General features: G+C 51.7%; 1 protein-coding gene across 1 annotated transcript; it reads left to right on the top strand.

Annotated features, from left to right (window-relative positions):
* Window positions 1–247: 247 nt before the first annotated feature.
* LOC120645235 (probable beta-D-xylosidase 2) lies at window positions 248–5,372 on the top strand. The gene is made up of 3 exons (XM_039922035.1): window positions 248–736; window positions 3,007–4,348; window positions 4,480–5,372. Exons 1-3 carry the CDS (start codon window positions 341–343, stop codon window positions 5,103–5,105), a joined length of 2,364 nt encoding a protein of 787 aa, XP_039777969.1. The 5' UTR covers window positions 248–340; the 3' UTR covers window positions 5,106–5,372.
* Window positions 5,373–15,279: the final 9,907 nt, after the last annotated feature.

The raw sequence follows: 15,279 nt of genomic DNA, 5'->3' as shown, positions 1-15,279 counted from the left end.
TCAGGCAGCAGTTAACAGTCCTCTCCCCCAGCCTTTGTCTCTCTTATTAGAAAACCACGCATTATTACTCTAATTCCAAAATGCTTAAGCTTACAAGAAAATGATGAAATGGTTGTTCCTTAAGTAAGTCCAGAAAAAAAAAGTTTTATTTTCCCCAAAACAATGACAGAAGAAAGAAAAAGAAAAAAACAGGAAAAATATTCTTTTCTTGGCACAACCACCATCTTCCTCGCCCGCGGTGGTTGCCACTTGCGGCGCGGATGCCGCTCGCTCCGCTCTATATAACCCACGCTCCCCCGCCGCTCCACTCGTTCCCACGCCCACACCGCCGCCTCCAGCCATGCGGCGCCGCGCCCTCCTCCTCCTCCTGCTCCTGCTCGCCGCGGCGTCGGCGTTGTCAGCGGCGGCGGCGCGCGCGGCGTTCGCGTGCGCCCCGGGCGGGCCGGCGACGTCGCTGCCGTTCTGCCGGCGGTCGCTGCCGGCGCGGGCCCGCGCGCGGGACCTGGTGTCGCGGCTGACCCGCGCGGAGAAGGTGCGGCTGCTGGTGAACAACGCGGCGGGGGTGCCCCGGCTGGGCGTGGCCGGGTACGAGTGGTGGTCGGAGGCGCTGCACGGCGTGTCGGACACGGGGCCCGGGGTGCGGTTCGGCGGCGCGTTCCCCGGCGCCACCGCGTTCCCGCAGGTCATCGGCGCCGCCGCCGCGCTCAACGCCTCGCTCTGGGAGCTCGTCGGCCGGGTACGTGCGTGCATTGGCGGTGCCGCCGCCGGCGAGCCGCCTTTGCTCTGGCTTCCTTTTTTTTTGGTCGTTGCTGTAGCTGCGCGCGCACCTGACTAGCGAGGCGGAGGCTGCCCGGCCGGCGGCATGTGTGTGTCGCTGGCTCGCCGGGCGGCGCGCGCTGCGCGTTTGGCGCCATCGAGTTTCGGGGCAGTTCAAGACAGAGTGTTGGACTGCGTGAGTGGAGTGGGGCCGCTCGGTCAGGGGTGCGAGCCGTACGGGCGTGCAGCGCAGGAGTGGGCCAGCATCCTCACCTCATCTGCTGCCGGTGGGCAGATCATCTCCGTACACCATTGTTGCGATGAGTAGGGAGCAGCAGACTGATGGAGGAGCACCTCCCTGCCTGTGTGCGCTTTTGTTTCCACCTCCCCTTTTTCACAGCAAGCACTCGGATGACGGTTTGGTAGGAGAATTTCACGTTCCCTCTCCTCAATTCCTCACCAAGCGGTAACACAAAGATGCTGGAATTCCTCTGTTTATTATCTATTATCTTATTATTTGGCCAACAAACGGAGCTTCCACGTTCGCTCTAAAGACCTAGAAATTCTCACGTTAATCGAAAAAAATAGAAAAATAAAAATTAACCACCACTGCCATTACGAAAAAAATTAACCTAAAATACCCCTGTGCCTAATTAAAAATCACCCACCAATGCCATTATGAATCTATTATCTTATTATTTGGCCAACAAACGGAGCTTCCACGTTCGCTCTCAATGCCTAGAAATTTCCACGTTAATAGTAGAAAAATAAAAAAATAAAAATTACCCACGACTGTCATTACGAAAAAAATTAGCCTAAAATACCCCTGTTCCTAATTAAAAATCACCCACCAATGCCATTATGAAAAATTAAATATAAAATATCATTTAGCTATGTATCAGTTACACATATATACTATTAATAAAAACTAAAGCTAACAATAATCAATCAAAATAAAATGAAAATAAGAATAATTATCTGCATAATATTATTAAAGCTCAACAAATCAAATTGTTATTATAGTTAGATCAGTTGAATTGTTTTAATCAACATTAAGACATAATTTACAATAATGAATAGGATGATGTATGGTAAAAAAAATATTATAACCTTTAAGTAAGGATATAACGATATGCAAATTTTTGAATTTTCAATACTAGCCGCGTAAATGCGCGGGCTATAAGTCTAGTTATTATTATTTTGAAGGACAGTGGTAGTGCAGTTCCTAGTGTAACAAACAAACTAACAACAGAGCACAGCAGTAGTATAAAGGCGGATGGGAGAGAATTCCAATTCCCTGGTGGCCAATGCCGAGCGAGAGCTGCAGCCATGTGCAGGCCAGCCTAGCCAAATCGACCCCTTTTCTCAAAGCCCATATCCTCATCATCTTATCCCGACAAAAAAAAACCTTGGATAAACAAAAACTTAATAACAATAGAATAAGAAAAAAGGTGTCGCATCTGAGAAAAAGACAATGCAAAGGGTGACCGGATGGTGAGAGGTAGGGAGAGGCACTAGGCAGCCATGGAAGGAAGCAACGGCCGTGGCGGAGTGAAGTGCTGCAGCAACCGTCTGTTTTCCTGCAGGATGGCGGCGGCGGCTCCATGGACCATGGGGACGACAAGCTCATGTTCTTGGCTCGCTAGCTTCTAGTTTCGGCACGAGCAATTTGCCATCTTCCAATGCTCCAAAAATATGCACACTTCCAACCACCGTCCGTCGCCAGCAGCATTGGCAATTCCAGAGATTGTTCTCTGCATAGTACACCGTTTCCTAGTAAGTTTTGTACAAGGATTTTTTTTTTGGAAAATGAATCCATAGACTGGCTACCATTTCCTAGAAACAATGGCAATTCCAGTAGTTGGCTTCAAGACCTTTGAGCAAGTTGCAAGTGGCACCCGTGCTCCTGAGAACCCTCATCGTCTGCGTCCCCTGTCCCCAAAACGATCACGAGTTCATTCGATCACGAGCACCAATTCCATCCATCATCCTTCACGTGCGCCGCTGCCGGCCGGCGATCGCCGGCGTGCACCGTAACTTGCACCCGCCGCCGCACGTGATCGGCCCGACACCTCCGTCATCCTGCCTCCTCGGTGCCCGCGCACCTGACCCGACGACGACCACCACGTCCACGATAGAAAAATCACAAGAATACTTTATTTATTTGTACTGTATTTCCTTGGTGTATTGTACTCGTATAGTATTTGTAGTACCGTGCACGTTGCTCACCGGCGTACGCCGGCATGGCAGGCGGTGTCGGACGAGGCGCGCGCCATGTACAACGGCGGCGCGGCGGGGCTGACCTTCTGGTCCCCGAACGTCAACATCTTCCGCGACCCGCGGTGGGGCCGCGGCCAGGAGACCCCCGGCGAGGACCCCGCCGTCTCCTCCCGCTACGCCGCCGCCTACGTCCGCGGCCTCCAGCAGCAGGACCGCCGCTCCGGCGGCGGCCTCAAGCTCGCCGCCTGCTGCAAGCACTTCACCGCCTACGACCTCGACCGCTGGGGCGGCACCGACCGCTTCCACTTCAACGCCATCGTGGCCCCGCAGGACCTCGAGGACACCTTCAACGCCCCCTTCCGCGCCTGCGTCCGCGACGGCGGCGCCGCCGCCGTCATGTGCTCCTACAACCAGGTCAACGGCGTCCCCACCTGCGCCGACCAGGCCTTCCTCAAGGGCACCATCCGCCGCCAGTGGGGCCTCGACGGCTACATCGTCTCCGACTGCGACTCCGTCGGCGTCCTCTTCCGGGACCAGCGCTACACCCGGACCGCCGAGGACGCCGCCGCCGCCGCGCTCCGCGCCGGCCTCGACCTCGACTGCGGGCCCTTCCTCGCGCAGTACACGGAGCCCGCCCTCGCCGCCGGCAAGCTCTCCGACGCCGACGTCGACGCCGCGCTGCTCAACACCGTCGCCGTGCAGGTGCGGCTCGGCATGTTTGACGGCGACCCCGCCGCGGGGCCGTTCGGGCACCTCGGCCCCCGCGACGTGTGCGCGCCGCCGCACCAGGAGCTCGCGCTCGAGGCGGCGCGCCAGAGCGTCGTGCTCCTCAAGAACGACAAGGGGAAGCACCGGGCCGGCGTGCTCCCGCTCCGCCCGGCGGCGCACCGGGTCGTCGCCGTCGTGGGGCCGCACGCCGAGGCCACGGTCGCCATGATCGGGAACTACGCCGGCAAGCCGTGCCGGTACACCACGCCGCTGCGGGGCGTCGCGGGGTACGTCAAGCAGGCGGTGCACCAGGCCGGATGCGCCGACGTGGCGTGCGCCGGAGGCCAGCAGCCCATCGCCGCCGCCGTCGACGCCGCGCGCCGCGCCGACGCCACCATCGTCGTCGCGGGGCTCGACCAGAACGTCGAGGCCGAGGGGCTGGACCGGTCGAGTCTTCTCCTCCCTGGACGGCAAGCGGAGCTCATCTCCGCCGTGGCCAAGGCGGCCAAGGGGCCCGTCGTCCTCGTGCTCATGTCCGGCGGCCCCATCGACATCGCCTTCGCGCTCAACGACCCCAGGATCGCCGCCATCCTGTGGGCGGGCTACCCCGGCCAGGCCGGCGGGCAGGCCATCGCCGACGTCATCTTCGGCCACCATAACCCAGGTTCTAGTTTGAACCTTTCAGATCTCAAGAACACTAATTTGGAACCACTAATTTTAAAACTTGTGTTCCAATTTTGCAACGTGAAAAGGTTTGTAAGTTGAAATTTTGGTTGTGATCTTTTGTTGCTGCAGGCGGGAAGCTGCCGATGACATGGTACCCGCAGGAGTACCTGCAGAAGGCGCCGATGACGAACATGGCGATGCGCGCCAACCCCAAGACGGGGTACCCCGGCCGGACCTACCGCTTCTACACGGGCCCGACGATCCTCCCGTTCGGCCACGGGCTCAGCTACACCCAGTTCACGCACTCGCTGGCGCACGCGCCGGCGCAGCTCACCGTGCAGCTCGCCGGCGGCCACGCCGCCTCCGCCGCGGCGTCGCTCCCCAACGCGACGCGATCCGGCGGCGGCGCCCGCGCCGTGCGCGTGGCGCACGCGCGCTGCGAGGGCCTGGCCGTGCCGGTGCACGTGGACGTGCGGAACGTCGGCGGCCGCGACGGCGCGCACGCGGTGCTCGTGTACCACGCGGCCCCGCGGGGCGCCGTGGCCGGCGCGCCGGCGCGGCAGCTGGTGGCGTTCGAGAAGGTGCACGTGCCGGCGGGCGGCGTGGCGCGCTTGGAGATGGCCGTCGGCGTGTGCGAGGGGCTCAGCGTGGCGGACCGCGACGGCGTGCGGCGGATCCCCGTCGGCGAGCACAGCCTGATGATTGGCGAGCTGACGCACTCGGTCACGATCGGCGTCGAGCAGCTCGGGGTATAGATAAGAACGAGAAGCACTGAAGCGTAGGTGGTGGGTTCAGAGGGTTGTCTGAATAATGTGTGTCGTTTTGGGAGGGGAGGGGTATTGGATTGCCATTGCGATTGCCGGTGCTTCCGTCTCTGCAAAGGTGGAGATGGAGATCTGTCAGGTTAGAAAAGGCACAGGATTACTGAAAAATTGTTGAAATGATTGCAAACGATTAAACTGGAAGGAACACAGAATGTGGTTTCTTCATCCCACACAATCAATGTTTTCTGTTCTCAAGATTTATGCATCTCATGGGGATCAGGCACATCCTTCATTTTTCGTACCAACAAGAGATTTTGTCTCTGTATCAAAATGCCTTTTTGATGGAACAATGCAGGTAAATTGGCCAAGAGATCAGATAAAAACTGTCATCTGATCTGAGCTTGAGCCTGCAAAGATGACAGGAGCTTCTGTACTTTCAGACCTCCTACTGTTTGGCATGCTTTCCTGAACTGGTTTCTTTTTGTCAGGTCCAATCCAACCGAAGCCATGTGCTGGCCCTTCCTGTCTTTGCCCACTGATTTGGTGCAGAAAGCTTGCGCTTGCAACAGATCTCACTCTGTTTTTGGGACCCCTATTTTATGCAAGCCGGCCTGCAGATGGAATTTGGGGGCCCAAATTTGCAGGCCTTCCACCACGGCCGGCCACCGCCGAGAATTGAAGGCCCACCACGATCCTGATTAACCCAACCAATTCATGTTACCTCAGCTCGCTGTGATTAGGCAGACAAGTACGTGGTCAAAGTATTCATTTTTGTTCCAGGATCTACTAACGCCAGCCTAAATACTACTAGTATTACTACCGGAGCTGAAGTGTTGAACGATGCAGCGTGCAGCAACCGGAGTTGAACGAAACAGCGCCAGATGGACACAAATAAACTCCGTTCCTGCCGGCCGCCCTGCGGCCTTGGGACGGTTGCATACGCAAAGCCATTGGATCAAGGACGATAAAGATATCTTTAAACTCATGCTCATCTCAAATTGAGTTTAAAGACAATGGATACAATAATGTGACCCACAAAGACTGTTCGTTTAGCCTTTAAATTTTATTCCACAAAGATTGTTCATTTAGATTGTAGTAAAGTTCATCTAATTAAAGCAATATCAAATACCAAGAAAAATTTACATTGAGAAGGAAGCCAATCAAAAATTTAAGTAGATGTTACTTTTTTGTTCCAATGCAATTGCATATATTGAGGATATAGAGAACCAAATAAATAACACAGTCTTCAATCACAACCGCTATAGTTAATTAAGGATAACATAATCATCCCCCCATATTAACTATTTTTTGCTAGAAACCCATGTAGAGATAAATGCTGATATAGATGGGCCATAAGCTCCTTATTGTATTTTCTGTTAATAATTCATGTGAACTGGCTAGAGTCAAAGTATGCTGATCGATGGAAACAGGTGAAATTTTGACTGTATACGTACTTCAGACACTTGGGTCAAGTTTCGATCTGCCCAGGCTCAGGGTTGCAGGGCCGGCCGGCCGGCAAACTCGATGACGGCAGCCAGCACTCAGCTCAGAAGGCATGTGGGTTAGCAGTCAAATTGATGATGGCATCATTAATTAATCATGGTCGGCATAGATGGATGTACTCCCTCCATCCCGTAAAAAGAAAATTTCTGGCCCCAAAATTTTGTACCATGACGAGGCCATTGACTATAGTTGGGTCCCACTCGTGTGTCTGTCATCTTCTCCCCACTTCCACTTTGTCTCCTTGTTGCACGACAGCCACGGCGCATGTTGCACGGGCTGCGGGCGGAGGCCGCGCCGGCGGCAGTGGCCACGCCGGCAGAAGCGCAGGCCCGCGGCGGAGGCGTTTCGTTTTTTTACAACAGTAACTACTGTTGTGGACCATTTTTATGTGTATTTATTAGGGATATGGAGGTCTTTTCTCATCCCACTAATCTGTCTGAGTTAATCCTAGAAATTTTCTTATCATGGGACGGACGGAGGGAGTACTCATTATTCTTTTTATTTTCTTTTGAAAAGAGAGACATGCAAGCCATGATTATTTTGTTATAAAAGAACATAAGGAATGAATTCTACTATGTTTTAATGAGAACTGTATAAACCCCTTTATCTAGGTCGCTTCTAGTTTCATTCCAACTTCTCCATCGGCCCGCCATAAATCTTTTTTCCCCTGGAAATCCACTTCCTCGTCGCTTTTATACTGTGTTCGATTTCATCACCCATATAAATTTGTAACATTTAATTTTAGACTCGTTTTCTATGAATAGGTACTGCTAGGCGAAAAAATTATCATCTCTCAACTTGGTCTAAAACACTTATAATGCTTATCATTTATACTGCTATCTTGAGAACGTGACTTTAGAGCATCTCAAGAGTCTTTCTAAAATATACTCTCTAAATCATCATATAGAGAGTTGTTTGAGTAAAAATCATTTTCTATATCTTTATGCTCTCCAACAGCTTTTCTATATCTTAAGCGTAGTTTAGAGAGCAATTCTCGTTCTCTATCTTTGGCTAGCAAGAAATCCGGAATAGAGGATGTCTATATTTAGATATCCAATTGAAGAGGCTATTGGAGGGCAATTTCTAACCGATATCTCTATTCCTAAACATATAAAGAGTCTCTTGGAGATGCTCTTACATCACTATCTTCACATCCTTAAACTGTAATTTAAGAATAACAAGCTAATTTTGCATGCAAGATTCTGCGGGCTAGCAATGTTAGCGATTCTATATTGTTCAAAAATATTATTTTATCCCATGGGATTTATTTTTAGATCTTGAGACTGATATGATTTAGCTGGATAATTATTATGTCATGAATGATTGCGCTCATAAAAACAAAAGACTTATGCATGATTACTATGTTACATTTCTCTTACTATGTTAGCACTGACATATTAGCATACACGAGTAATTTTAGAATCAAATATCTATGTATGGTTCTTTTATAATGACATAAGTGGGTATTTATCATCCAGTATAGGTACTTTGGTTATTTTGTGCGTAATAGTATATGTGGGTAATTAAATTAGAAGCAAAGATAATGGGTACTTTGTGGTTAATTGTTGCGTAATAGCAGATGTGGGTAGTTCTGAAGCATGTTAGATCTAACATCTATCATTGTTAGTTGGTAATGACTCTATTATGATTAGAGTCAACCACGCACCGATGGTCCGATGTTTTGCATTTTTTTTTTGAGAATCTCTAAACTATTTCTCTCCTTTTTTTTCTAGCGACCGTGGTGGAAGGGTCATCGATCTCCTTTTATTGTTAACTAGCAAAAATGCCCGTGCGTTGCAACGGACTAATATTGCATAAATATATTATTAGTTATTTATGGTATTGCAACAAAGAGCTATAGTTGGTCCATGCTAAAATAGCATTGATGCCACTGCCCTGTGCTTACAAAAAAAGTCTAAAACTCAGATTATCCCGTCAAAATAGATCACCAATTTTATTTTTAATAAATTAAAATGTGGCAATCGTTACCTAAAAGCATTGTTATATCCACAGAAGGAGTTAAATCAAGTAATTGCCTTCTGCTCGCATGAAACGCGGCCTTTTCTTTTGAAACTGAACACAATCTGGAGGAAACACAGCTCCATGTCTGACCTTCTGTTCACTTGAGTGCCTTGCATTAACGACAATATACTTCTTAATCTCCTGCTGCTTCTTACTGAGTTTCCACCCATATCACCTTTTTGCTAGTATAGACTATAGTTACCTTTTCTGGTCAGGCCATTCGGTACTACAGCATATATATTTGGCCATATCCATCAGAAAGAAAATAAGCGCAATAGAAATCCTAATAGTTGGGACCTTATATTAAATAAAAACATGTAAATATTCTGCTTCAGATCAGAGTAGGGTGCCTCTGATCTGGCTCGTGGCAGCGATCTATATGATCTATCTGGTTCGTGGGCTAATGGCAGCTATGTATCTGGTTCCTTGAACAGTCACATGGCAGCGATCAATCTGACAATCTGCCAGCCGACAATATCGTAGGAGCAGCGGCTGTGCTGGTGGGTAGTATTGCGCGAGGAGGAGGGACGCCCTTGATTCGCGCTCGCCATGCTCGATTCGCTGGCATCACCAGCATTCCGGCAGGCAGGGAGCTTCGACGGACAGCTTAGAAGGCAAGGAGAGGAAGGGGCCGGGAGAGCGTGATGAGGGCGCGCACCATTAGCAAACTGCGGGGAGCGTGTCTGCTTGAGCTTGAAGAAGAAGACGGTGGTTGGGGAATCTGTGTTGGTGGCGAGTGCTTCTGGGACGGACGAACACTACAACAGTGAAGGAGCGCACCAGACGAAGTGAACAACTCCAAGTCAGAAACGAGGCTTCGCACAGTAAATTGGATTGTCTCTCTGTATTCAATGTGTCCTATCAATGTACAGGGTCGGGTATTTATAGGTGACGGTTCACCTACCACCCTCCGTTATTACACCGTAATGCCCCCTAACAACTATATTCCCGAAATATTCCTGGGCTACAACCGTATTTTTACATCATCTGGTAAATTACATCCGAGCCTCTTCTGCCCATTGGGCCCATTACAGCCAATTGGGCCCATTACAAGATTCTCCGCGCGGCTTTCGAAGCGCTCACTCTCTGACGCCTTCCCTTCCGGTCTTCGAGTTCGCAGTCGGCGCCCTGGTCTTCGCAGTAGGCGCCTCGGTCTTCGCCTCTCTCCGCTTCTCTTCGTCTTCGCCGTAGGCGCCTCGGTCTTCGCCTCTCCCCGCTTCTCTTCGTCTTCTCCTTGTGGCGAACCGGTCCTCGCCGCAGGCGCCCCAGTCTTCGCCACTCTTCGCTTCTCTTCGTCTTCGCCTGTGGCAAACCGGTCCTCGCTGCAGGCGCCTCGGTCTTCGCCCGAAGCCTGGAGGAGACCTTGTCGTTGCAGTCAAATTGCGCGTGGGCTTCCGTTCGATGGCCGAAGGTGGTGCCCCCAATAGTAGCCCCTCGGAGTCGTTGCCCATCCTTGGAGGGGCGATGACTTCGACTTCTTTTCCCGAAGCGCCACCCTTCGGGCCTCGACCGATAGCTTCGCGGTCCGTCGAGGCCTGAGTCTTTTCAGTTTACCTGCTAAGCAACGGACCAGACATCGAGGCGTATTAAATGCATTAAAGAGTTAATCAGAATTAACTTGACTTTTTTTCTTTGACGCGTCGCACGAGGTTCCGGTGCGAAAATCCGACATTGCCCTTCCCCGCGCGATCCCTCCGCGAGAATTCTGGAGGGGTAAAACAAGTTTTTCACGTCCCCCCTCCTATATAAGTGGGGGTGAAAGGGCGGGGGACGGTACACTTTCTTTGCTTTCCGGCGCCGAACTCTCTCTTGCTTCACTCTGCTTTTGTGCCTCTTCGTCTCAGTTTTAGCTCCTCTCCCATCGTTTGCGCCACGGCGAACTTGCTTGGTCCTGCGATGGCTCCGAAGAAGAGCAAGTTCCCGCCTACCACCTTCTTCTGTCCGACGAAGATGACTCTGGCGATGCTTGGAGAAATGGAGAACCAAGGGATACTGACTCCTGGCCTTGGACGTGTTCCACCGGAGATGGACACCTATGCAAAGCCAAGAGAAGATGAAGTGGTTGTCTTCAAGGATTTCTTCCCTGCTGGGCTTCGCTTCCCCCTCGACCCCGCTGTCATCGACATCTTCTCCCGGTACGGCGTCTTCCTACACCACATGACCCCGAACTCTTTCGCCCGCGTCAACCTTTTCATGTGGTTGTCGAAGACCTGCCGCCTCTCCCCGACCCCGGAGAACTTCGCTCGGGAGATGCGGGTGCACTACCAGCCAAAGAGCATCTCCGTTCGTGGCTCTGACGGTGTCTCATCGGAGATGGAGCCCCAGTATGGGTGCTACACCTTCGCCTTTCAACATACTGCTCCCAGCCCCGTTGGGGCGTCGAAGAATAAGTGGCCGGGAGACTGGTCTTCATTCTGGTTTTACCACAAGGTGCCCCTCGACCCGGAGACGAAGTGCCACCCTTTGGTTGTTCAGAAGCTTGGAAATTTGGGCGACACCCCGAAGGTTGACGTGGCTCGCATCCATGCGAACGAAGCCTTCATGACCGTCCTTCGTGAGGTGTCGAAAGTGCTCAGCATGCGTGACATAACAGAAGAGTTCGTCGCATGCGGGTGCTTCCTCCTCAGAGAGGGCTGGACCATTTCCTCCTGGGCTCCTTCGAAGAGGGAAGTTTATGGGCTTCCGATGCCCAACTTTAGCGAAGCCTTTGGACTTCGAAAAGAAAGTAAGTTTTTTTTTTGCGAGGATAATAAGAACCTTTGTCTTCGTTTTCAGAAATAGATGTAGCAGAGGTGGAGACCCGCGCTGACGAGATGCTTGGACCAGTGTCCGGCAATGAATATGACTTGCTTCTGTCCAAACTTGCCGGCGCGCGAGGCAATCAGGTGTTTTCCTTCTTCGGCATCGAAGCCCCTCAGTGTGCTGCCGAAGCTCTTCTCGCTGTTCAGAAAGTAGGGGGGAAAGCTGGAGGCACCGGTGGCATCACAGCCACACTTGAGAAGAAAAAACAGAAAAAGGGGGGCTCTGGCCCTGGCGGAGGGAAATGCTCGAAGCTTTTAGATTTCCTGACTTCCTCGCCCCTTCGCAGCGCTGGGGAGTCCGAAGACAACGGGGGAGACAGAAATCCCGTCACCGCTTCTTCGCCTCCCATTGCCGCTCGTCCTATCGCGGCCGCGGCTCCACCGCCGAAGCCCTCACTTTCTTTAGAGCACAGTGCCAAGGAGCCAGACAGTGATGGCGAACTCGTCCAGGAGATCCAACCTGTCCTGAAGACCACAGAGCCCCATGCTAAAAACTCTACCGCAGCCCCTTCGTCTCCGAGTTCATCATCGACGTCTTTGGATTCGTCGTCGTCGTCAAGCGGCGAGAACATGGAGGGGTCCGGTCCTGGTCCCCAGGGACATGCCACTGCTCCCGAGACGGCCCTGACCGTCGCTGTCGGCGAGGGCGGCCGAGTTTCCTGCCGCCGGGTCTTCCAGCCTAAGGCCCACGACGTTCACCTTGACAGAGAGCAGCGGCTACCACGTTAGCACCTCGGACCCTGTTGAGGTGGCTGCCGCTCTCGGGATGCCGGAGGCAAAGCTGATCGGGGGCAACATCGTCGGCAGTCTTCGGTTTTCGAGCAGCGACCGGGAGAGGGGATTCCTCGCCGAAGCCGGCTCCTCCTTCGGCTTTCCCCTAATGGAGAAGCGCCTGATGTCCACCGGAGTGAGCCAAATTCTTCAAGACATCGAAGACCTCTCCCTAAAGGCCTTCGTCGCTTCGCGCTGCGCCTCCCGTCAACTCAGCTTCGCAGTTGGCGAGAATGGAGGAGCGTGTGATAGCCTTGGAAAAGGAAAAAACTGCTCTCGAGGAGGCACTCTTTGCTGCACGTGCTGAGGCGAAGAACCATGCCGAGGCAGCTGAGGCTGCTCGTTGGGACGCACTTGCTACGGAGAAGGTCATGGAAAATGCTGAAAAAACTAAAGCTAAAGCCGAAGAGGCCCGGAGGGTTGCCGAAGCTCAACGTGCCCGTGGGAAAGATGTTATTCAGCGATGGCGCACCGCTATCAGCTCCTTCGCAGATTTAGTGCAAATTGACATTCACGGATTGCTCGCGAAGTTCGCTATTGACCCTCCGGAGATATCGCAAGAGGAGAACGTCGAAGTGGCGGAGCTCTTCCGCTGGATCCGTGCCTCCTTGGCGATGGCCAGATCTGGCGCGGACTTCAAATGCGAGCTGTCCGCTACGGTTGCTGCACGTGCTCTTAGTGCTGCCGTCTGCCATTTGCTTCCAGCGGAGAGCAGTGCCTCTTCGACGGGCATCGTGAAGGCTCAGCTGTGACTTCTTCAGGACTCGTGTTTTGAATGGCCTTCGCTGGACTCCTTGCGCCCCAAAGCCCTTCCTGCCCTTCCGAAGAATATCGCCAAAAACTTCGCGAAGTACTTCCATGAAAAAGGGCGGCTACTTGTTGATGTTGAGCTGGAGCGCATGAAAGATCAGGTACCACTTCGCGTTTCTCAAAGGTTCACTTTTTGTTACCGTCTTCGCTTATCGACATGCTTGATTTCTCTTAGATTCAAGAGAAGGCAGAAATCTTCGCCCGAGGGTTCCTTGGCGTGGTTGAAGCTGGCAACTTGTGCCGCAGCACTCCCGGTGGCGGCGAAGACGGAGCCCCCGGCCATGGCGAGGGCGAAGATGGCGGGGGGCAAGCAGATGATGCGCCGAAGATTGGCGAGGTGTGATGACTAAAGGCCTAGTGATTTTTGTATTAGTGCAGTATTGAAAACAGAAGTATCACTGTATCTAACGCCTTCGATGTCTGCGCAGGACCCTGTGTTGGCCCCTGCGCGGATCATCGAAGGTATAATTCCTAGGCGCTTGAACCGCGGGAATTTTTATGTTTCTGGTTTAACTTGGGAGAAGTTTCGTGCCCGTCGCCCTTGGCTTTCATTTGATGAGTTTTGGTCTGACCGAGAATGCGTATATGACTATCGGAATGCCGATACAAAACGTTTCTTCGCGGAATTCCAGCGCAATTCCGAAGAACACGCAAAAGTTCTATCTGAGCGCCGTCTTCGCCGTGAAATAAAACATCTTTTGGACACCGATAGGCCTTATAAAGCGCCCATAGGCCTTCTAGAGCCGAAGCCGGAGCCTGTTGAAGACATGTTTGCTCCGCATGAATTCATGTATTGTCGCCAAGGGATTTTTGACGAAGGCTCTTCTTAACGATGGGGTGCCCTCGCTTGTAGGGGTTGAATTTGAAGCCTTTCTTCGCCGGACAGTCGAAGAAATAATAGATGTTGCGGTCCGCGAAGTCATATCTGACCTGGACCGCCTTATCTTCGACGAAGAAATTTCAGATGTACCTTCATGATTTAGTTTTCGTGGAGTCTTAGCGCTTAGGGAAGAAATTTGTATCTTTCTTCGCTTTTGTGCGAAGTGTACACGTGCGTTTTCTTCGCTTATTATTGCGAAGTGTAATTTTTCCTGTAACACGAACTGTTCTTTTTTATATATATATACAAATGAGTATATTTGTGCTCCCAGGTTTTATCCTTCGACTGTGTAAACTTGTATTTTGCGAAGCGCCACCCCCCCTTTTGCACGGGCGGGAGGATGAAAGTCATCGATGCCGCAGTCGAGCGTGTGTACGTTTTGCGAAGCGCCACCCCCCCTTTGCTCGACTTGCGGGGGGTAGATGAATTTTTATGCGAGATTTCGACTTTGGTTCTTTGCTCATCGACTTTCCTGCCCTGTGATCTTCGCTCATGAAGATTTTTTGTCTTCAACTTTCTGCCTTGGGCTCTTCGCTCGCAATGACTTCAAATTTTTGCCTTGAGCTCTTCGCTCGCAAGGACTTTTTTGCCTTAGGCTCTTCGCTCATAAGGACTTTTATGTCTTCGAGTTTCTGCCTTGGGCTCTTGGCTCGCAAAGACTTTTCTGCCTTAGGCTCTTCGCTCATAAGGACTTTTGTGTCTTCAAATTTCTGCCTTGGGCTCTTGGCTCGCAAGGACTTTTCTGCCTTAGGCTTTTCACTCATAAGGACTTTTGTGTCTTCGAATTTCTGCCTTGGGCTCTTGGCTCGCAAGGACTTTTCTGCCTTAGGCTTTTCGCTCATAAGGACTTTTGTGTCTTTGAATTTCTGCCTTGGGCTCTTGGCTCGCAAGGACTTTTTTGCCTTAGGCTTTTCGCTCATAAGGACTTTGCTATTTAGTTGGAAGTAAAGCTAAGGGATGCGAAGACCCTATCTGGGATCGCGTCCCGTGCTTACTTCTTTCAAGCTTCATCGCTTGTTTTATACGCCGATGACTCCCCTCTTCGCTTGGCGAAGAGGGATAGACGCTTCGGTGCTTTCACCATATTCCTGTTCCTGAGTTTTTTCTTTTCGGGGACCTTGCTTATATTTCACAAGGGGTTACACAGGGTTCCGCCTCATTAAAAACCTCACACCTCCGACGTTCAGAGTGAGCGTTCGAAGGCTTCCCCCGTGAGGAAAAGAGTACGGTCCCTTCGATACATTGTGCGAATTTCTCGCAAACAAAAAATAAAATTAAAAAGAAATTGCGGAAATAAATACTAAACTGTTGAGCCCCTTCGGTTATTTTCTCCGTGGGCTCTTACATTGTTCATACACATAGTACTTTTGTAGCATAT

The sequence above is a fragment of the Panicum virgatum genome, chromosome 8K (assembly GCF_016808335.1).
Source record: "Panicum virgatum strain AP13 chromosome 8K, P.virgatum_v5, whole genome shotgun sequence".
Lineage (NCBI taxonomy): Eukaryota > Viridiplantae > Streptophyta > Magnoliopsida > Poales > Poaceae > Panicum > Panicum virgatum.
The sequence above is the reverse complement of the archived record's forward strand: the minus strand, read 5'-3'. Positions and strand labels throughout refer to the sequence as shown.